The 23,678-nt window shown below is 37.7% G+C and overlaps 1 protein-coding gene across 1 annotated transcript; it reads left to right on the top strand.

Annotated features, from left to right (window-relative positions):
* The first annotated feature begins 2,459 nt into the window (after positions 1 to 2,459).
* Positions 2,460 to 5,341, top strand: LOC118257387 (protein FAM240B-like). Its single transcript, XM_035565318.1, has 2 exons — positions 2,460 to 2,605; positions 5,209 to 5,341. The coding sequence occupies exons 1-2, from the start codon at positions 2,460 to 2,462 to the stop codon at positions 5,339 to 5,341; spliced, it is 279 nt and encodes a 92-aa protein (XP_035421211.1).
* The last annotated feature ends 18,337 nt before the right edge of the window (positions 5,342 to 23,678 follow it).

Raw genomic sequence — 23,678 nt, 5'->3', positions numbered from 1 at the left:
GCAGAAGTACCTCCTTTTTGGGGTACCTGCCTGACCATAACTTGTGCTTCTGAGTGAAGCCACCAAGATCCAAGGTAGCCAAAACAAATAAAGTGGTAAAGATAAAGACTGGAGGTCCTCCTTGTACCTCTTGAAGAAATTCTACTAGAAGCTTAATAATCATAAAATCTTAATTTCTAATGAAAGGTTAATGTGTTGTGGCAGACTCTTACACAAGGCAAAGTATAATAGGGTTTGGAGGGCAAACCTACTCAGACAGTTTGTCAGCAGCTTGCACTCAGCTTCTGTGACAACAGTACAATTATCTGGAGTGTCAAGTGGACAGCTGCTACTGATAGAAGATCCTTCAAATGGTGCAAAGACCCAAGTGACCTGCTGGTCTAGGAATGATGAAATAATCATATTCCATCACTCACTGTAACTACTTATTACCAGAGCATTTATTGTAACATTTTCGAAGCCTATAGAATTAGGGTGCAGATAGGGCATGTTCCAATGTGTCCATGACATTCTGCAAGATCAAACCTTAAATAATACTGTTATTTAGTGCCTCAGATTGAGCTAAAAGATCATTAAAAGATTACCTGCATTCTCGCATCACTGATATACAAAATACTTTTAGGAATTGGTGCTAGTAAAACTGGTGTAACCATAGCCATATAACTCCTGCTATACCCCACTGTGCTACATCATTCCCAGTCCACAGCAGAAGAAACATAAGAAAACTGCTGTTTGCCTTAGATGAAAATATCTGATTGGTTTGGTGATATTGCTTCTCTTGTTGACCTTCTGGTGACAACTAACATAATCATTCAGGCATACCTGATACTCCATCCCTTAGAAGATTATGTTACACATACTAACCAGTCCACACTACAATTTTACTGTGCTATGTTTAGGCAACCGGAGTTATCTGTGGGAAAAAAAAAATACATATATAAATAATATATATACATATATATGTATATATATATATGCACACCCACATGTATATGCTGCAACTGGAAGTTGCAGAGATTTTTCTTTTTGTTAAGCAAGTTTTTCAATCTGGTTAGACTTAGGACCAAGTTTGTAGAAACTATTTGTTCTTATTGGTCTTTCTTAAAATAAAAAAAAAAAAAAAATGTTTGTGGATATTAAGCCAAATCTAAATATCTAGTCTAGGAAGACCCCAAGAACTCACCTTTGTGCCCTTTTAGAACTTCAGGAGTTTAAATACGGTATTTGGTAGGAAGACCTTGCAAAACACTGCTGTCATTGTGTTGTGTCTGACACTTTGTTTTTCTCTGATCTTCTGTTTACAACATAGGACAAATCAAAGGTTTACTCTCATTGGCCTACACTAGCATAGTCTTCTTAACACTTCATAAGTATACCTCATAAAGTATGGCAATAGCTGCAGAGAAAATTGTCAGGTACATATCAGTCTATAAGGAGAGTGATGCTTTGGCCAGGGGGTTGGACCCAATGATCTCCTGAGGTGCCTTCCAACCCCTTCGATTCTTTGATTCTGTGATTCTGTGAAATTGTGCTTCATGACTGGGGTAGAAGAATAAGAAGTTGTTGGTACCCCATATAATTTCCTACCAAAGCAATATTTGGCCAACAACAAATATAGCATATGATACAACTTTTCTGATAATTTCCTTTGGGAGTATGTAACAGACCTTAACTTTTCAAACAGCCATTAAGATTTGAAAACCAATGCATGTTTGTTCATATCAGCAAGCATCTAAGACATTTGAACATTTTAAAACCATCCACTTTTGAATACTATGTGTTTAGCAAGGAAAAAATCCCCTCACTTCTGCCTTTTTTCTCATTTATTGGAGAAATTCAACTCTACATTTTAACAAGCTCTACTTTTAGTAGTATTTAAGTTTAAATTTTGATAAATTAAAGAACAAGCCCATAACAAGCTCCCTAGAGCTTTGCACTTTGTATGCTTCAACTTCAGATTCATAATTCTCAGGCATATTTTGTGTTTGATATCATTTGAAGCAGTAATAGGAATCATTTAAGTGCAAAGTATTTCCCTTGGATAACAACTATCTATGATCTCTTTTAAAACTACAGGAGACAGAAAAAGAGAAAACCCTTCACAACAGCTCATCTAAACTTCACTCACTATATTTGAAAATGTTTTTCCCAAGTTCTTGCAAAACCATTTAAACTCTCTCACATACTAAGCTTTACACAATATTTCAGAAAACTGCCATGTGTAGTCCTTACTCAGTACCAAAAATATAAGTATGACATTTAACTATCACCCAAGGACTGTTTCAATGCATGAAAGTTTGCAATAAGGCAGAGTAAGCATGGGCTACCTATATTCTTTAGACAACATACTTTATTTTAAAAGCCCTTCATGAGAAAGAAATTGCAAGGGGCTAATCAAAATAGTGTCTTCCTCAGGTTCAGCTCCTAATTGATTTGACATCCAAATTGTTTTTCAGATAATGAGCAAGCATACCAACTTTGGACGCCACAAGATGGGTGGTCATGATGCAGAAGGGCTGAAGAACTTCTGGGAGAAAGTCATCCAAGAGCAAACCAGACAACGAGAAGGTGAAGAGCTTAGGTTAAGGAAAAGTGCACTGAACAAGTAAGAGGTATTTTTAAATTTTTGGCCAAGAGAGCAGTCATATCATCACGTGCTTAAAAAAAAAAACAAACAACAACAACAAAAAAAAAAACATTACTGTAGTGCTTTATTCATAGCACAGATTGTGTTCTGGGTCTTTGGCACTTTTCCTCTCACAGCTGCTTGTCTCATATTTCCATGGCTCTTCTGCATGGAAACTCAGACACCCCTCACCCCTGAACCTCTTGAACATTCTTTAAAGGCCTTGGAGCACAGACACATAAAAATAAAGCACCTTGGCACTATGGCCTGTGACAGCTAGAACATATCAGGATTTTTACCTGGAACTGGTACAGCTTCAGTAAATAAATACAATTGTATCACATTAAAGCAATAGTTAAACCACCCATTTAATGTGTAGCTTAAACAGATCCATAGCACCTTTGTCATATTTGACAGTCTTTTACATCGTATAAGCCCAAAGCTAGAAATGGTACAATAAGGTTTACCCATTCCATGAAACACATCTCATAAACATTCCTGCTCTACAACAGAAAAAAATAAATAAAATAAAATAAAATAAAATAAAGGCTATTAAGTTTTTAAATTTTATTTTGCCAAAACAGTATAAAACAACAACCACCACCTAGAAAGAGCTGTGGCTGTAGTATAAATACTCCACTCAGGTGTAGTAGGTTGCCTCAAATACTTGCTCAACCTTTTGCACCTCAGAAGTTTGAATTAGGGCCCCTGACACACCAAGCGAATCCCCTAGCTAATGGACAGTGCAGCAGAATAAGAAATGCATGTCCCTCTTGTGTTTTTCTTATGGGATTTTCTCCTGAAATTGGCAAAGGCTTTCCCGTGTAAGCTTCCTCAAAACTGGCACATTCATATAAATTAACTTGATTTCAACAAACTGGTATGTACTTGAAAAGGACTGAATCTTTTAAAGAAATCCAGACACTGTGACCCTGGCACCTAAGGAGGAAGCTGTTGTCATCATCTTAAAGATGAGGAAATCAATATCCGGGTACACCATGTGTCCCATTATCATCAGATGTGGACAGCCCTGTTCTCAGTATGCTACTCTAGCTAGTCAGTAATATTCCCAAACCCAGATAACAAAGCTGTTGGAGATAAAAGCCAGGAAAATGTTCTGCTGCACTGAAAATCTTTGTCATTATGGCTTCAAAATCAAAAAAAAGCAAAAACCCCCACTGCCACAAGGAGACATCACAAAGAAATTCCAGTTATGGTTGTGTCAATAATATTCTTAATTCCACAAAATTATAAATGTTGAAGTTTTTTACTTTTTTTAGTGTTTTTTTGTTTTTGTTTTTTAAAAAAAAAAAAGCTGCAAAAGAGCTTTGAATAGGTCTCAATTACTTCAGGTAATTAGTAGACGCAAGCAAGTTCCTTCAAGCTCACAAGCCCAAGTAGTTCACAAGTGTTCTCTAATTTTGAAAAAAGGTACATTCAGTAGGTAATAGACACTGTCATTACAAAATGTACAGGTTCACTATCCCATGTAAGTGGCACCTGGGAGAATTAAACAGCTCTAAATATAGGCAGGTGGTCCCTCTGTGACACCTAGGTTGGTAGTTAACAAGAAACAGCAGTGTTTTGAATGACAAATATTTACTAACTAATAGCACTGCTTTTTGAGGCTTAGCTATACTAATGAGAGAATAGTGAAGTCAAGACAGGGCAGACCAAATGGGAGAAGTTTAAAATACAATCTGCAGTCAAACTCAGGAGCCAAACAAACACAAGCACCCATGTGAAACAGCTAATGTTGAGTTATTCTCAGATGAAACCGTTAGCTGCTGTTCTTTTTAAAACATTAAATGTAATATACAAATATAAATATATATATATATAACAAAAAAAAAAACAAACACATATTCCATGATGCATTTTGCATTACCATGTGACATCTAATCCTATAGCATTGCTGGGTCAGGTGCTTCATAATGCTGTTTCCTTGGAAAATGACCCTACCAACCATATCTTGTAGTAGTCCCTAGTGATCTTCTCTTCTCTCTGTACTAAACTTGTGCCTTGAAGTTATGTGGCTCCTCTTGCATGTGACATCAATTCCTTTCATTAAACACATACAAGGTCTGCAGAGATTTTGGATTCCAAATGTCTGTATCTTCCCCTTTTTGTTGTTGTTGTTGTTGTTGTTGTTGTTTCAAAGTAAAGCCAAATAGACATATTTAATTTCCTGCTTGCTCTTCTCCAGAGCATTATATAGTAAATTTGCAGTGGGGACATTAATAGTAGTTTTTAATTTCTACATTAAATGACCTTATCAGAAAGACAGTGTAGCTTTGAGAATACCCCAGAGGAAAAAACAGAGCCCTTCACACTGACAGTGTTTCAGCAGTTGTTTGACTCATTAGGAATCCAGCAATGTCACCCACTGATACCATCAGTGCTATCTCTTTCTTCCCTGCATTCCCAATCTGGTAAGCTGCAGAGATGTGTAGATGGTAAATAAATACGGGACAAGTGCTGTGGTGATGAAAGAGGGGAAAGATTCGACCCTGCTGAAAAGCTTTGGATGTATTTGAAAGATTTGGCTCGGTGCTTGCTAAGCACTTGTCCTCTCTTTGCAGGCTTCGCCATGAGTGGACTGAGAGGCTGGAAGGCCGAGTAAAGCAGGTCCAGGCGCACATGAAAAAGCAGAAAGAGCAGATGACGTTGCTGTCTATTGAGGCTCTTCCCTCACCAGATAAAACTGTTGCTTAAGGTTACTGTGAAAATACAAAAAGCCCTGGGCTTGACTCTGACCTTCTGCATGCCCCTATTAACCAGTTGCATTGCTGAACAAGCAAGAGCTCAGACTCTGGCACTTTTCCAGACCAGTTATTAGAGCTACTAGTAAAGTCCTACATAAATTCAGTGCAAGAATAAGGCCACAGTACATAATCTCTTGAAGACTATGGAGGGAGGGATGAGAAGCAGACATCTATATGTCCACAGGATATATTATTACCCCAAAGTAGGACAACTTTATTATGTAACTGCATTTTCAAATGACAAAAAACATATTTCTCAGAAAGCGTATCGCTTGTTTAATAGGTATAATACATTCAGATTGCTGCAAGTAAAGTTGTACATTTCCATTTACAGAGCTCTCAGACTCTGGCTTAATGCAGGTGTCATCTGCCTTGCCTGTCTTGAGCCAGGTTGAGGATTAGTCTGATCAGCTGGACAAAAGAGGAAATACATTTTTTTTTAATGGAATCAGGAAAAAGAAGGAATGAGGGTTTTGTGATCAGTGTATAGGAGAGTTTCCAGATCCGAATCATTAGTTGAAAAGAGGTAAAGATTTTTGCTTTGGTGTATAGATATGAAAAAGACTACCGACATTATCATGAACTAGTTTGAGAGATGTCTGAGTAAGTGGGTAGGTAAGAGAGTTTGAAACAGAAGGCAGTTCATCATAACAACACAGGAATGCTCTGCAAGGTGTTGCTTGCCATACCTGGTTTGCACTAATCTAAACACTTGCTGCATTGCTTCTCCTTCTAGGTCAGGTGAAATACAGGAAGGACTAACTAAACATAGGGTAATGACAGTGTGCTCTGTTTACTTGTGAGTCTATGTATGTAAATACCACAAAATCCCTTGGATGAAAACATTTACTCGTTAACTCTTTATTTCTTTGATGCTCAAGAGACCAGTTATAAGTCTAAACTATTTTTCTATAACAATATTGATCTAGGTGAAATTTTACCTTTCATCATTGTATACAATGAACAAGTAGGTATGAATACATTTGATAAATTCCAAAACAAAGCAAAAATTAAACCTTTTTGACCTCATGGAAATGCTATTTTTATCCCTTTAAGACAATATTTCATTAAAACACACAATTTTACAGTTTGTTCCCACTTTTACATAGTGACATTCTCCCATAGAAAAAAGAGTACTTTATCACAAAAAAAAATGCTATTTGATAAAGGATAAAAACAATTAAAAACTTCTGCAAAGTTTTTTTTTTCTTCTTCTTCTTTTTTGTCTATTGGAAGCTGAAGGGAATGCAGAATCAGATTTGTTTTTCCATAAAACCTAGCTCAAAAAGAAACAATAAATGCTGGACAATAATAAAGTCTGTGTAGCTGCTTTTGGCTTTGTGGGCTCATTTCCTTCTTCTGTGTTCATTTATTTCTGACAAATTCTATAAAAATTTCTTTTACCGTGACACAAAGTAAGCATTATCTCTGGTGAAGAAGATCAAACAGGACCTGAACCTGCTGCCACATATATCAAAAACACAATACGTTGCTGTGCTGCAGCAGTAGCTAAAGGACATAGACAGGGCCTATTGAAATGAAGAAGGACTAGAACTGCTCCCCCCAACCCCTAACAACTGTTTCATGGCATTGTGATGTCACCTGTAGCAGTGCATCTTACCCCCACTTTATGCCAGGGTGACAAGAGGAGGAAGTCCAAGCAAAGAAGGCCCATAAGCATTTGTTCTTCTTTTACATTTAAAATCAATATTTTTAATTGTTAGAAACACTTTCATGGTAGCATATCACAGTGTTTATGAAATGATCACTGATTTTATACAAGGTACAGGAAAAAGACCACACAAGCAGATGCAGTCCCCAGGAAGTAATTTTCAGTGCTCCCCAGTGGATACCCAAGAACCGTGCTGGCTCCTTGAGCAAGAACTTTTCCATCCACAGCTCTGAGGGGGTTGAAGGATGTGTGAAATCGCTTCCACTGCAAGCAAGTGGCATCATACTGATATTATCATCATACTGAGTGTCACAGGCAATGTTTATCTCAACAAGCACATGCAACATTTTCTGTTGTGAATGGACTTCAGATAAATCCACTGCAGGGGCACAGTGTATAGATAGCAAGTGTGGAAGACTAAAATCCTCCCACTCTTAGTCAAAACTAACTGTCTGTGAATTGTTCAAATGTGTATGCATTAATCATGCTTACTTATTCTCACATGTATTTTACATAACAGCAGTGCCGTGGACTCTCCATGGTATTGAATATCAGATGCTTTTCCTTCCCAGAAACAAGTGGTGTTCATCCATTTTCACTGGTACTGCATGTACAACCAGGCTGATAAAATAATTAAGTACTGGAAATAATGAAGTCTATCAGCCAGATATAGGCAATATGTTGCTTGCTAATTGCAAATCTGAAGGCAGACAGTAAGGTGAAGAACAGTGTTTTGTCCTTTTGTTTTAGTTACTAAACTGAGAAAATTCACGCCTGAATTTAGGTGTCTCAGACATGCCTGAAAATACAAAACCTATCTTTTTTTTAAAAAAAGCAAGGAAACAACATAGTGAATTCAACTTGAATTGTTACATTAAATAAAACATCTGTCACATTCACATACTAGCTGTCTTTGATATCCAGGATATCCAGTGAGCATATGCTCTTGAGAAAGTAGGTCCCTTTAGCTGAATGTGTTTTTCCTCCCCTGTCCCTAGCTCCTCCTTTTACCAATGGAAAAAAAAAATAAAATAAAGAAAGAAAGAAAGAAATGGAGACACAAATGAAAATTTAGGTTATATTAGCTACATTAAGAAAACTGGACTAGCTATTTGAGAATAAAAAACAATTATCCAAATATTTTTTCCTTAGAGTTTATTAATTTGCCCAGTGGAAACAGAATTGGAACCGAGTATCAGTTAGTCTGCATAATGTGTATCACCCTCAGCCTCCTCTAGCAAAGCATTGCTGCCTCTTACATCTGCTTATAATCTAGTCCAGCAGTTGCCTAAGCCAGTAAAAAATAACTAAAATCGTATAGGTCAGAGGCTAATGTTTTTGGTCATGGGACTTAAACAGTATGACTGATGATGCAATAGGTGTGGATCATGTCTATGAAGCAATGCCCCGAAGCTGGCATACTGATGTCAGCTGCGGAACACTGGGTAGAATGCCCAGATTTATGTGCATGGCAGATAATGTGAGCACACACTACACTCATTCACATGGTTCCTATTAAGCACCGTGTCTGATCCAGGAACCAGTGACTAATACATGAGAGACAGCAAGCATTGCTTTCTTAAATTGCCTCTGAGCTGTGACTTGCTCAAATCCAGTCAGTCAAAAAGGTGAATTTAAACCACATTCAGCTACAGCCTGTCTTTGTTTGGACACTACACAGAAGCACTCACATAATCAGTTACAGATAGGATGTGCTAAAGAAACAACACTTCAACCCCTGTCAGCTGCTACATTTAAATTAGCGCTTTAATTCAGAGCCCTTCTTAAGCAGACCCCCTGATTTTCTGTACTTATCACATGCTCATTTGGGTCACAGAGCAGATTTAAGGCATGTGGACCAGGTTTCTTTCAGAGGAAGCTAAACCAGGCCAGAAGCCATGCTCCAAGTGCACACCAAAGGACCCTAACCTCTGTGGAACTCAGACAAGCACTATTTCTTCAGTTTTGAGTCACCCATGCAGTGGCTATATATATGGTCTGATGAATCAGACTAGATAGAGTGTGATGTAAAGACCCTAAACCATGCTTAATCTAACAAAAGAACCTCAGCAGCAGTCACTTTGATCTACTGAGCTGCTTGCTCTTATAGATAAGTCTACCCAGCCAAAACAACAGAGATGGAATCAAAGTACACTTATATGTTGTGTGCAGATCCAAAGGTGGACCTTAACAGATGCAATGACTTTGCTCAGGAGTGATCATTTAATTATACAACCATGCAGATGTGCTAGCATGCTCAACTATACACAGCTTAGCTGAACTACTGATGCTGGGTGTTGGAACAGAGAGTTAACCCACACTGTTATAAAACTTATCATAGATCTGGCATCTGAACCATAAAACTGCTATGTGTGGCTCAGTTCTACAGCTAAATGTGGAATAGGAATATGAGGATAATTACCAATTTCCTAGCCCAAATGTGCTTCCTAATTACAAACTAGCTGTGTCCTGAGGGATGCTGTTCTCTACCGTGCCTATTAAATAGTACTTGACTGGGGCTTCACTGACACAGTGTGAATAAGGGATAGTAAATCACATAAAACTGGTGTATTAAAATACTTCTGGATTGAAAAGGGCATCTCTAGATAAATGAGGATGAAACAAAGAGTAGTTCTAGAAAATCCTTTACTTCCTGAGGACAATTCTCTTCATGAATTAAGCATTACTATGCTATTTATTTCTTACAGAGAAGGACAGGAGTTATCCATGGTGTTACACATTTGAGACAAAACGGCACACCAACATTCCAGTAGTCAGGACTGACAATGCACAAATCTACTTATTTTTCCTATTGCCCATCTGTTTTAGCTGTGTATATTTATCTGTCCGTTCTCAGACAAATCTTTTCATTATTATTTAGTGACCAGAGTTTCAAACATAGCTCATGCTAAGGTGGACAGAAATAAGGGAAAATTGCAGCCCCAAAAATGACAGTCTGACAAATAGCCTGAGAAGGGTTATATTACCAGGGAAGCTAAACGTACCAATAGGTTGCTATGTACTGCCTCTGTAATTAAAGGTACTTGTCTCAAATGTCATTGCTTAAATGAATTAACAATTTCCTGCTAGTGACTACTGAAACGTGAGAGGCTACTGGCCCAGTCTTTACCGGGTACTCAGCGCCCGTTGGCAGCTTCAATGAGTCTACTCGCAGTGGTGTGACCTCAGAGGTTCACAGTCAGGGTCACTATTTTTTCCACGGTAAACAGCAGTAGGAGCAGCAGGGACAATTATAATTTCAAACTGTAGTAATAAAATAACCATCTGACAATAATGACAATGAGGCAAAAAAGATAAAATAGGAAATCTGAAAGATAATGTTCAGTTTAGCTAGCTACACAAATTGACTAATTCTGTAAAGATTTTTGTTTCATTTCCACTACATTTGTATTTCATATCCAACATGAATATTGGTGCCATGTGACCAGAATTATTTCAGGTTCCCAATATATGTTCACAGTTCAACTATGGGGATCAGTCAAAGCAAAAAAACAAACAACAACAACAACAACAGCAACAAAACTCAGACTTAATAATGAAAATGTTTTAATTCTAGTAGGTTTAATATCTAACACAAAGTAAATATATCTGCAACATATAAAAACTCTGTCTGCACTTGTTTATTTGGAAATAAGCAGCAGAAAGCTATTTTTTTCCAAGAGTTCTTGATAACATTAATGTTATTTTTCTCCCTCTAATGTGTTATACTGGTTAACAATTGCATTCCTATTGTTAAGAGTATGAAACTGCAATATAGGCTATAAGTATAATTAGGCAGGGAAAACACAAAATTACTGGAGTGACCAATAGATGTATTACAGAAAATAAAATAAAATAAAAAATAATAATAAAAAAAACTATGTTTACCCTGATGTCTTAACTTAGTGTTTTCGTGGTGATGTTTATTCCACTGCAACTTCTCTTACAGAAATGCATTCTGTAAGATTTGTATTGATGCCTTTATATGTATTTTAATAAGTGAAAACAAACCAACACAGTTGTCCATTTTTACGTGCAAAAAGCTCCAAATAACAATGCTTTTTCATTAATTACTGGGTATTTTTGCAACAGAGTTCTTGTTAGGGCTTAGTTAATGGTAAAGAGCTAACTAATGAATTGATACTTTGCAGCTTTTGGACAGTATACAAGTTTACTGATTTTGTTGATACTGCCTTAATCATTAAATATGTATCCATAATAACAAGACTAACAGCCACTGAAAATAAGCCCTGCAAGCAGTAAGGGCAGCCTAATCTAAAATATCAGAAACAGCAGTTATTATCCACCATCTCAAATGAACACTTAATAACCTGGAACTAAATCCCTTCAGGCTCCATTTATGATATGTACACATTTCTGCTGCAGTGATGACAAATACTGCATTTTCCCAGAACTAATGACACCTCTATAATATGTAAGAGGGCTGACAATTATGTGGAATGAGTCTGTCAACAAACTAACAGAGTGCAGCCATGTTTGAAAAGTTTTATGCCTAAACCACAGGCAAATTTCAGTACTTCCAACCCCTAATAAACCCCTCTGGAGCCATATCGCAATTCTGTAACATGTTTCTGGTCAAAGGAGTTTCTGTATGTGCTTTGCTTATTTTGGTTTGGTTACCTTTGGCTATTATAGATAATTAGGAGCAACACATGAAAGTAATTAATATGTGACACTTCACTGTGTTCTGACAAAATACAAGTGTCTCACGGGATGTTTTATTGCTCTAGTTGGTGGATGCAGTAAAGGATGTCCTCTGTATCTCAAAATCAAAATATTTTTTATTCCAAGGCACCTCTGAAGAAGATTTCAATGTAGGCAAGGGTGTATCTTACAGCTTTATTCCAGGGATTTTGAGAGCACTCAGTTAACATATCTCTACAAAGATTAAAGATGCAGAAAATAAGTATACCTTCACCTACATTAACTGTTGTATTTATAGTTTAACTTGGGTCCTGCTGTTGCATGCCCTAGAATCATGGGGGGGATGGAAAGGTGGGTGGTGGTTGTGGGGGGTGTCAGAAAGCCACGGTGATGAGACTACCATCTCCTCCAGGAAGCAAATTTTGAAAAGTATAGAACTGAATAGCCCAAATCCTGCTAGATTTGAACTATTGTTTTCAACAAAAGCCAGCAAATTTGAGCATGTACACTGCCTCGTTCCATTAGTGCCACTTTCTATTTCAGGTACTCTCTTACCTGGAATTTCTGGCACGCACTTGCAAGGGCTCCCATTCAAGTGCAAATTCTCCTGGCTGCCAGTCTTCGACGCACATTAGTGAAGTCTGCTATTCCTGTCGACACGTAGGAAACAAGAATTCACAGCTAGGCTGCAGAATTTTTGAACAGAGAAGCTTTATTTAAGTCGTCAAAAGAAAAGAACAAAATATGAATTGGTGAAAATATGGCCTACTAGCATGAATTCTCATCGTGACAGGCTTTTTGAGCTTTGTTCTGATCTGGCATGTAATTACTACATATTCCTGATCTGAAAACTGTATCCCTAAGCATCACAGCAATTCCTGACTTGCACATACATGCTTCATAACAAGAAACTAGTACTTGAAAACCCTGTCTCAGAAAATTAATTCTTAACTATTGAAAACAAATAGAAATAAAAGCAATCAGTTATGCTTCAAATTAGTCCAGGTTAATATGTCAATGAAAAGGTAAACTGAGATAAACACATGTATGTGGATTTTACCTGTGTGAAATACATTTTTTCTAGCAACATCCTTAGCAACATTACAAAGCTTGGTACATTTAATTAGTTATAACAGAAGGAATGAAAGCCTTACACAAGGAGAATTGGAACTTCAGTTAAAAATATATGTTGTTTTCTGTTCCAAATAGTACATCCAGACACTATAGCCTACATGCTTCAGCAATTCCTCCCTCAGGTTTAGGAATATCTGTTCATAATTCCCCATCTCCAATCTGGATGCAGCATAGACACACTGCTCTGTCTCCTGGTGGCTTAATATTTGGTGTTCTGCACAATTTCACCTGGCTGTTTGCCAGCCATAAGAGGAATACATCAGAGTGGAAAACCATGCTTGGGATGTAAAACACTGACCCAACACATCTCACTAGCAGCCTCAGGCACACAGGTTCTTGGAAGCTGTCAGCACAAAATAAAGCTGCTTCCAGAACAAAAGATTTTTGTTGTTGCTCCTGTTGCTTTTGTTTGGTTTGTGTGTGTGTCATTGTTTTGTTGTTGTTCTTGTTTGTTTGTTTTGTTGTGTTTGCTTGGTTGGTTGGTTTTGTTGTTGGTTGGTTTGCTTTGGTTTGCTTTGCTTTGGTTTGCTTTGCTTTGCTTTGTTTTGGTTTCTACCAGAGGAGCAGTGCCCAAGAAGGAACATCTAAGTCCCCATGATGGTATTGGCAAACTGAGCCTCTGGTCTCCCAGCTGGGGACCAAGTTTTGCTTTTTCCTCCACAATGTGTTTCACAAACCTCTGCCTGTGTTACTGAACAGATGGTTTCTTCTATCTTCTCCAAGAGACAAAGAGACATGCGGATCTGTGCAAGAAAGTCATGCAGGCAGGATGGCCACCCAGGGCAGCTTCCTTCTCAACTGCCATCACACCAACAGGGATAAGAGCCAAAGTGACCAGAAGCTCTTCTTCAACCCCGCTTTTCACAGCCTTCCCCAGCTACTTAAAGCTGCCTTTCAGACATTAGCAACAGCCTGCTGGGATTATGAGAGACAATGTGGGAGCATTCTCTGAGGATAAGAATCTAGACATACCTTGATTTTTTATATTTATCTATATCTAGATATACACTGACCTTGAAACTGCATGTGATAGAAAGTGTTTGAAAACTGCTGGCTGCTCTCATGTAGTTCCCAGTGTAACCAGCTGCAGCAGCAGGGTAGTCACAGCACAAACCCCATACAGAGCTCGCTAGGTGAAGTTTCTGTTTGGTTTTCCCATGCATCTCTGTGACAGGAAGAGTTATATATAAGCAAGAGAGGAAGGGAAAGTGAGAAATGAAAAGATGGCAACGGTGCCAGGATACAGCGCTAAGCAGACTAACAGAGCCAGATAGAAAATCAATCAATCAAACAAACAAACAACAACAACAAAAAAGCTTTTAAACCACTTTTTTATATTCCGCTAGGCAAACAAAAGACTGTTCTAATGAAAAATTTGAACGCATTCTTTGAAGTCTGCTTTCTCAGGTGGCTTTTTTCCCACATTAAGATTTCTCAGAATTTCTGCAGAGTCGTCATTAAACTCATGCTAATTTTTAACCTGAACAGCACAGAAAAACACCCACAGCCATTATGCAGTACAGTCAGTCCTTGGCATTCAAGTCTCATGGAATAACCTTCCTGAAATTCACAATACTTTCAAAAACATCAAAAGATCATTAAAAATGAGTTCCTACTGTTCTGCAGTTTCAAGCTGTTGGGCCTTTTCCTACAGCTCTGCAGGTTTCAATCACATCTTGCATCTTAAGTCCCCAAACAGCCTTAAAACATTACTTTAAATCTGTCTTCAGTCTCTTGAGCTATAGAGTCTTTTATTAAAAGAGGTCCAAACATCCTGCTATCTGAGATACAATCTTAAGAGCTGTCAGCTCTGATTGTAAGTTAAAATAGACGAAATGTTGCACTGCAAACAAACTATGGCAAAAGGCTATTTTTACCCTGGCCCAGAAGCAAAGTGCTCTGTAGGACTACTTTTATCAGAGAGAGGCTTGCGCTGGTTCCATCCTCCTGAGCTCACTTTCAGGGCAAAGTTATACAGAACAATTGAGCCAATGTGACAATTCACTGCTGCTAGAAGGGCCAATTCTCCCTCCTGCACTGCTTGTGCCCAGCCCTGCCTCTCCCACCCTACACCAGCCCCACAAAGGGGTCTGACAAGCACTGGGATGGGCACAACGAAATGTCATGTAAGTGAAATTGGGAGCGGAGCTGCATTGGGGAGGAGTTACACTGTGTATCTTCACATTCAGATTGCCTAATGACACACATCACTGTGGACATTAAATATGCTGCACCCACACCACTCTATCACATTGCATATGTAATAAATGTATGTGCCCCCAAATCATTTGGACTCCACAGTTTTCAACATCTAGGGCTATATCTAGAAGGTTTACCCACACCTTTGCTCTCTTTAGCCTTGAGTATTGCATTGGATATGTCCAGATATTCTGGAAGCTGCCCTGGCAGATTGGATCATTACAGAATGTAGCTTCCTGCTTCTAGTTTAAATAGGGGTAATTGTGAACTTACAGCCCCGTGCTTTTCCCAAGGTGAGGACTTTCTCTGATTCATGTGACCTGTGGATGATCAGTCATCTTTTGGCTAACCTTTTCCTGCTGTAGTTCTGACAAGTCTTTGAAGGTTGACTGGGAAGCCCTTGCTCATGGGGGATTCAAGTTGCACCTGATTCTGTGAGCGGAGAAATCCAACAAGTTCATAATGAATCTCAATCAGTCAGGTATGCCTTCTTCATCAAACAGCAGGAATAGTTGAGAGTTCGAACCTCCTCTTCACTGGTAGTTTCTCAGAGTCCCATGCTAATGATCTTCAAGTCACACTACAAGACATAAACATCTTAGTCAGCTAGCAGAGCAAAGTTGTCACAGAAATGAGTAAAATAATAATTCACTGTCTATGGAGTTAGTACTGTGAGAGTACGCAAAGAGTCATTTTCAGCAGCTTTATGTCTCCTCTAGATAAAATTCCAAAGATAGTTGGAGATCCAATTTGCAAGGAATTGAGATTTCAATAAAATTCACATCAAGGGAATAAGTAAAAGCAGAAAGTTATTCAGATAGAGCTAAAAGAGAAAATGGGAGGGAGGGTACTGACAACAGTTAACATTTCTTTGTCTCCAAAGAGAGGAAGCATCATTAAAACATGCAGCTTATTAATTCTCAAAGGGGAAAAAAATTTTAACACAATACATTTCATTTCCCAAAACTCAGGGGGCTCTTGCCTTGTTAGCTAGAGACAGGCTAATATTCTTAGGTAACAATTCATGCTTTAATTAGCAATTCTAAATGTATCTCTTCTCCCAAGTAATGTTCTCCCAGCTAATGTGTTGACATTATTTTACCTACAGCCTGAAGAAAGTTTTTTTATATCATAATGCAGACTTCCAAGAGCATATAAGGTATTGCTTTTTTGAGAGAGTCCTAAAGAATCTGTAAAATTTCACATGAGATTGTATTTGTGAGAATTTTGAATTTAAAACAATCTGTAGGGAAAAAAAATGTAGAAAAAAATATATATATATCATAGATCCTCAAAACAGGCAAATGGAAGATATTATTTCTGTTAAAATTAAATTTATGTAAACATAGACTGTTGTAAAATATATATAAATTTGATGAAAATAAAATACTGAGAAAAACAAGTAATGAGAGAGAGAGAGAGGGAGAGAGAAAGAGGGAGAGAGAGAGTGAAGGAAAGAGAGAGAGAAAGAGAGAGAGAGAGAAAGGGAGGAAGGAAGGGAGGAAGGAAGGAAGGGAGGAAGGAAGGAAGGAAAAGAAAAAGAGAAAGAGAAAGGGAAAGAGAGAAAGAGAGAGAGAAAGAGAGAGAGAAAGAGAGAGAGAAAGAGAGAGAGAAAGAGAGAGAAAGAGAGAAAGAGAGAAAGAGAGAAAGAAAAAGAAAGAAAGAAAGAAAGAAAGAAAGAAAGAAAGAAAGAAAGAAAGAAAGAAAGAAAGAAAAGAAAAAGAAAACTAACAGTGAATTATTTTTTTTTCCTCTGCAGCTTCTGTTGCTTTGTGTCTTGAAAACTGATCTATTGGTGCAGCTCAAGACAAAAGGTCCAATTTCTGATGTTTCCTAGGGCTCCCACAGGGATGTTTGGGCAGATTTACTATTACCACACCCAACTGCTGGTCCCAATTGTCTGTCTCCCAGGTCCCCATCTGAGCTCACAAGTACAATTCGGTGAACTAGCTGAAGCCAATAGTGAAGGTCCGAAACTTGAGTCCTTGCCCTGGGACGGCCAAAATGCAGACACAATTTCCTATCTGCCATCTTGGCTAGGAAAAGAAGTAACCTGCAGATGATAAGGAGAAAAGAGTTGGTGGGGGTGGTAATATCCCAAACTCTTGCAGCTAAGTCAGCCACAGCACATCTGTCAGAGTCCTAGAACCCGATCAGCAGATATCACAGAGAACCATCAAATACAAAGCATTTGGTCAGCACCAAGGAAAAGACAGAGTTAGTCTGTGTAGTCCAGTCAACTTTTCAGATTTATTAAAACAAGTGAATAGCAAAGGAGTCAAATCTTACTCATGTTAAGAGAGCAAGAGAATAGATGAGCAACAGAGGTGAACAAATTAGGAAAACAAGGAGCTAAATTGTTGAACACTTCACCAGGAAGGCACAATGAGAAATTCACCCCTCTGCCTAATGAGTATGATCACATTGCTTTGATATCTGAAACCAGGCAATGAGCAGGGGGGTAACATGATAAACAGCTGGGCTTTTCAAACATTCATAAGGCTGAGTGATGCTTATTTCTACCTGGAAGCTGTCTGCTTTATGCTGCCTTTTAACATGCTTGTTTTCTCTCCAGATGAATCAAGGACAACTAAACTGGAACAGAGGGATGAGTGTCACAGCTTTTGAAATCCAATCTCTCTTACCTTATACTGCTAATTTGGGGATGGAGAAAATTATGTGGTTCAATTTACAATTAGGATTCCTCCATAATGATGTCTTTCCTCCATAGCTCTCACACACAACACAAAGCTTTTCCAGAAACCTAAAAATAAAGTATATTGCATAGTCCAGCTGTAGTGTTGTTTAACTTGGTGTGACAGATTGATAAACACAAATATAGACAACACAAAAAGACAGTGAGGTGTTATGCCCAAACCTGATTTGAAGGGCATGGCAAAGGAGCAATCTGAGCAGCTGTCAAAAGGGTAGACTTTCTAAAATGAGGTTGATGTTCAAAAAAGTTAATTATTATGTGCCTATAAACAGTTCTTCATAAAGGGGAAATGCATGTTGATATATTGATTTCACATATTGATGCTCACTCATCCCATCAAAAATAAAAATAATGCATTTAAGGTAGAGCAAAGCTCTCTGTGTTCCAAGTAGCAAAGGCAAATCCCATACCTTTTATTGGGGAAAATAAATAAATAAATAAAATAAATCTACACAATTGCAAAACTGGTTAGCTAGTATTACTTCTGCTTTGGATTTGCTGGATTTCAGCAAATTTAAAAGAAAAAAAAAAAAAACAAAATGCTATGTATATACATATAACCTTTCAGGAATTTTGATTGCCACCTCCATTAACCATGCTAAATCATCCCTTAGGAACCGTACTGAGCAGTTTGATAATATTCTGTATGTTAACTCAGAAACATATTTTACCTTCATAATTGCTTCTTTTGTAAAGAAGGAAGGATGAGCTATTACCCAGAATGATGGTCTGAGCGTCTAAAATACCACCCTATAACTAAGAAATTGTTAAGGAATTATTTTTCAGTTCACCAAAGTTTCATTATGCAAGATTGACTACCTTGAAAAAATAACTAAAGTTCCATGGGAGACACATGTAATACCAGCAGCATAACAAGGTCTCAGTCACAATGCCGCTAGTTGGCACATAAAACCCTTCAGGAATGAGAAGCCAGTCTTTCAAATTGTAAGCCCTTCCTTTGTTTAGCATGCAGAGTGCCCTCATTGAACCACCAAAATGGCTTCATGTAGTGATGCACATGCACATTGTTTTTTTTCCTTCTGGCTAAACTAGATTTAAATAGGATTCAGAGTAAGTTGTAATATTTTTTATCATTTTGCTGTTCTTCATAGCATAGACGATGGCTACAGATGGATGGAGGATAAATGCCATGGAGGATAAATGCCTTTCAACTTAGTGGAGTTCTGCCGCTGAGTTCAGTGCTGCCAGGATTTCACCCCAGCTTCATTCATCAGCCAAAGAATAATGGAGTTGAAGTCAGTTCACCTTTAGGAGCAAGCACACTGAGCTACTCAACATTGCTTACTACGGCTTTAGGTAGGAACAGCCTTATAGTTCTTTATTTTGTCCTTGCATAATTTGGTTTTTCTTTCTCCTTTACTCTTTCCCTTTTTCTCTTACTGGCACCAGCTCTTTTGCGAGCCAGAAGAATCCCTCCACCATTGAAAAAAAATGACAGAGAATCCCAGGCAGGAAAGTTGCATCCACATCAGGCACTCCAGACTTCCTTGGCAAGAGCTGTAGTAGTCACTGGAGATGACTGGAAAATACTAAATCAAATTACCATAGTGCATTTCACAACATTTTATAAACCAACAATTCCACAAATTTCTTTCTCCTCCTCTCCTGTTATTTCCCCAGTTTACAGCCTTGAACATATAATTCATAAACACATAACATTTCAGTGTGATGTCTAAAATAAAAGAATTACAAATCAATTTTTCATTATTTGCCCCGACTCTTCTGCCTTTACAAGAGTTCAGACTCAAACAGCATAACGTTTACAGAAATTGTTAGACTGCCACCTATTGGAAATAGATATACAGATAAAAAAAGACCTTGGTTAATCTGCATAAAATATTCATTTATTACCCAAGTGTTGTTTTAACTATATCAATTTAAAAGGCTTTAAAATGCATAGACTTCAAGTTCTGTTCATAATTATGTTAAAATTTAGATATGTGTATAACTTAAAAAAGAGCCTCTCAGAGGAGTAAAGCACTAGAAAGTGGTAAATAAAGATTTATAGCCCTGGAGTATAAAACAGCAAAAATCAGAGCAGACCCACAGGAAGAACCACCTGTTTAAAATCTGAGTCACATTATTAAGCTTTGTATTCTCAACTGAAGTAATTTTTATATCAGATCCTGGTTTGCACTCTTCAGAGAGATATGCAATATTTAGGTTCACTCAGTTTAGTTATATTCTAGATTCTGAATGTAAATGAGTAATTTTACCTGCAGAAAACATTTACCTTGGGATAAAACAGCCCTGTCCTCTCATGGAAATCTTAAAAATTAGGTTTGAATTCACAGTCTTGGGAGAGTACAGCAATTTTTTTGTATCAAAGACCTTCAACTACCATTACTGTTTAGAAGATACTTGGGCAATGCCACAAGTAGACTTCTTTCCCCTATCTGTTTCTCATGAACAAATAAATTCCTGCTTTTTTTCTCACTCCCTCTTCAACTATACCCTCAGGCCTTCTAGCCTTCATTAAGTGAAAATGTGCTAATTTACCCTTAAAATTGCACTAAACTGCAAAAACTTAGAGCAAGTGACAATCCAACCCAATTTTGAACCTTGAACTTGATCCTTGATCTGCCTGCCGTCTCTCCTTTCTCACTGCCCAGCAACCTGCAGGCTGGGAGCATCACTGCTTGAAGAGCATCACTAGCAAAATCCTCACACATCTGCTTCATCTCATCTTTACTATTGCAGTCTCCTCTTCTACAGCTTTTTTAACTCTCACACTAAAATGAACAACTGTGTTGCCTAACTCTTTTCTGCGCAGCCTCCCAGGCTTGATCAGAATCACACTGTTCCTCTTCCAAGTCCTTCTGTTAATCAGCACTGACCCCTGCCCAGCTCATGACAGCTTTGTGGCAGCTCTTTTCATAGTTCTGCTGAGAGACCTACACAAAAACATTGAGCCGGTGCTTTTGTAGATAGTTCTATAAAAAATAAAATAAAATAAAATAAAATAAAATAAAATAAAATAAAATAAAAATAATAAAAATAAACATAATAAAAATAAAAATAAAAATAAAAATAAAAATAAAAATAAATAAATAAACTGCAGCTAATTATACCTGATGTCACAGTGTAGAAAAAGACATAGAAGACTAACACAAGAAAAAAAAACAATGTGAGGCAAAATATACTGTGTGGGATACTATGCATAATATATTTCATACATTCAGTCCTCAAAATTATTCTGCTTATCCTCAGAATCTTTTCACTTATCCTCAGTCGTCTAAATTCCTGACTCAAATTATTTGGCTTAGCAGTGTTTGCATAAATGACATATGGAATGTACTTATGAATTAGTAAAACACTTGCTGGTTTTCCTTAGCTACAGTAAAGGCTAGAAACATCTTTTCCATTTGTATTACGTATGTCCTGATTTGGAAAGTGATCCTATTGACAACTATCTAGTTCTTAGTTGGCTGCAGGATCACTTTTAAAATCAGTTCCTAGTCTGTCACACCTTCATTTCCAGCAGGTGTCTGATACATATTCTCGTTCCTCACAAACACTTCTTTCTCCTGTTAGCTTACATCATTCTATCAGTGCACACTTTTTTATTCCTTAGTTTTATCTCTCCTTCCAGATCCCAAAGAGAATTCTCCAGGCTTCTTTGTGGTTTATAAAAAGACCTTTTCTCTTATGGCTTTCTTTTGAAACTTCAATCATTCTCTACCTACTCTTGGGGCATACTCTCACATATAATTTTGCTCCCCTAACAAGCACATTATCTTCTTCTGGGGACATATTTACATCAAAAGTTCATGGGAATCAAAAGCAATATTTCTATGGTGCAACAGTTGTAGACCCACGTCTGAGAATAATGATATGATTTCTACCCACTCTGTAGTATCTGCACCTTTGTCACATACTAAGAAGAGGAAATGTGAGGAGAGAACAAAAACGAAAACAAAATGCATGACAAAATTCTCAGTGAAATCAACAGGTTTGCTTCATATTTTGTGCAACATTTCCAACTGTAAATAAGTATCTCTACCACAAGTATTTTAAGTGACAACCAGTACAGGTAAAACTTTTGCAAGGTGTATTTGTGACCAGATTTTTCATAGTCCAGGTCCTAGGCTAATCCTAGTCCTCATTTTCCTTTCAATTTAAACTCTTGGACAAGTCCAGAAGAAATGGAAAATGAACCTGGGACCATTCCCTGACTCTGTGTCTTCCACAGTGGCAGCCATGTGCTCTGCAGTCTGCTGATTCTTTTTCTGCTGGAGCACATAAAATGCAAGTTAGATCAAGCTGATCTCTATGCTGTTGTTTAGATACCTGACCTCATTCAAACAGGAAAGGAAAATTGAATACTTTAATTTTCATCCATAGTCTGGAAAAAAAAATAAGTTGCAATGTGATCTTTGGCTGTAGATTATTTCAATCACCCCCTGATTTTTTTCTCAAAAACTTTTTGAGAATATATTTTGAAGAGCTGTATAGAAATAGGAGTTTTTCTGTGTCTCTAGGCTGAAAACAATAAAGGCAGATTTAGTAGTTGGCCAGGTTATACCAGAACTCTGAGCAGATGACATGGCAACTGTACATGGAAATGAAATTAATAGAATAACATTTTTTCATAAACAAGTAACGTCGCTGGATGAAAACTGAACAAATAAGCATGTAACCACCTTTACCCTCAGTCTGCACAAAACAAACAAATAAAAAACAAACACCAACACACGCAAAATACCACCACCAAAAAAACCCTGAGGCCTGAAGCCTTCTTCAGTCATTTTAGGATACCACCGATCATTCAATTTTACATGAATAGGCATACCCAATGAATGAGGGGATTTATAATTTCCACTTTATGGATTTCTCCCCTGTGATAGAAATATCTGAAAAAAAGCTCCCATGAGGTATGGCGAGAGATGCCTTTAACCATTGCATATATAATTTTGAATCAGCTTAGCATCGTTTTGCTCAGAATGAAACCATATGTCACCTAATGGCTCAGGGGAAATACTGGCATATGGAGCTTTTCATACTTTTACTGCCAGTTTGAATCCAGCCCAGGTCAGTAACAACCCACACGGCTGCATCTGAAGGTTGTTGGGTAATCTCTGTGTAATGAGTTGGCCATCTCAGCCCAGATCCTACAGCAAAGTTGTCCACCAGAACATGACCACTGCAGATGGCTCAAAGTTGCCCTTCTGTCATCACTGTCATCAAGTCAGCCAAAGATAAAATAAGCAGAGAACATGCACGAGCTTTCACAGTGTAGAAGCCACACCATGAAATTGCTGACACACAGGACAATTTTTTGAGACACAGTCCTATTCTAGGACCTATGGTACTCCTCACATGCTCACATGTAGTTATTTTGCATTAACATTACACCACCTCCTCACAGCAATTCCTTCATACAGATGTAACCTATTAGGCAGATCAAAGTTTAATGTCTGCATTAATGCTTCACACAGTATAATAGTTCTTTGGGTAATGACAACTCTGTTGTCTGGAGTGAAGATTCAGACTTGGGAGAAGCATAATAAGCCTTCTCAAAAAGAAGGAGAATGCAGAACTAAACAGTACCACAATGAGAGGAGGTTAAAAGATGTAATTATTTTATGAACATTGAAGAAAATACTACAGTATAATAAGCAGTTAATTGTCTTTGAAATACAATCCAGGAGTAGCAAAGAATTAAATAATAATACTAATATGTGCATTGCAGCATTACACTAGAGAACACTGAAGGCCTAAAAAAGAAAGATATTAAAAAGCCTCTTACGAAAAATTACTAGGGAGCCTTTTCCTAATGATTAACAGGAGGGAAGGGATTCTCAGTGTATCTATATGACATGTAAGTTCTCTCTTTGCAGTAGTGAAAACACTGAATGTCTGTATTATCAGTTCTCAGTT

Source organism: Cygnus atratus, chromosome Z (assembly GCF_013377495.2).
Source record: "Cygnus atratus isolate AKBS03 ecotype Queensland, Australia chromosome Z, CAtr_DNAZoo_HiC_assembly, whole genome shotgun sequence".
In the NCBI taxonomy this organism is placed as follows: Eukaryota; Metazoa; Chordata; class Aves; order Anseriformes; family Anatidae; genus Cygnus; species Cygnus atratus.
Note: the sequence above shows the minus strand (reverse complement) of the source record. Positions and strands in the feature narration are given on the sequence as shown.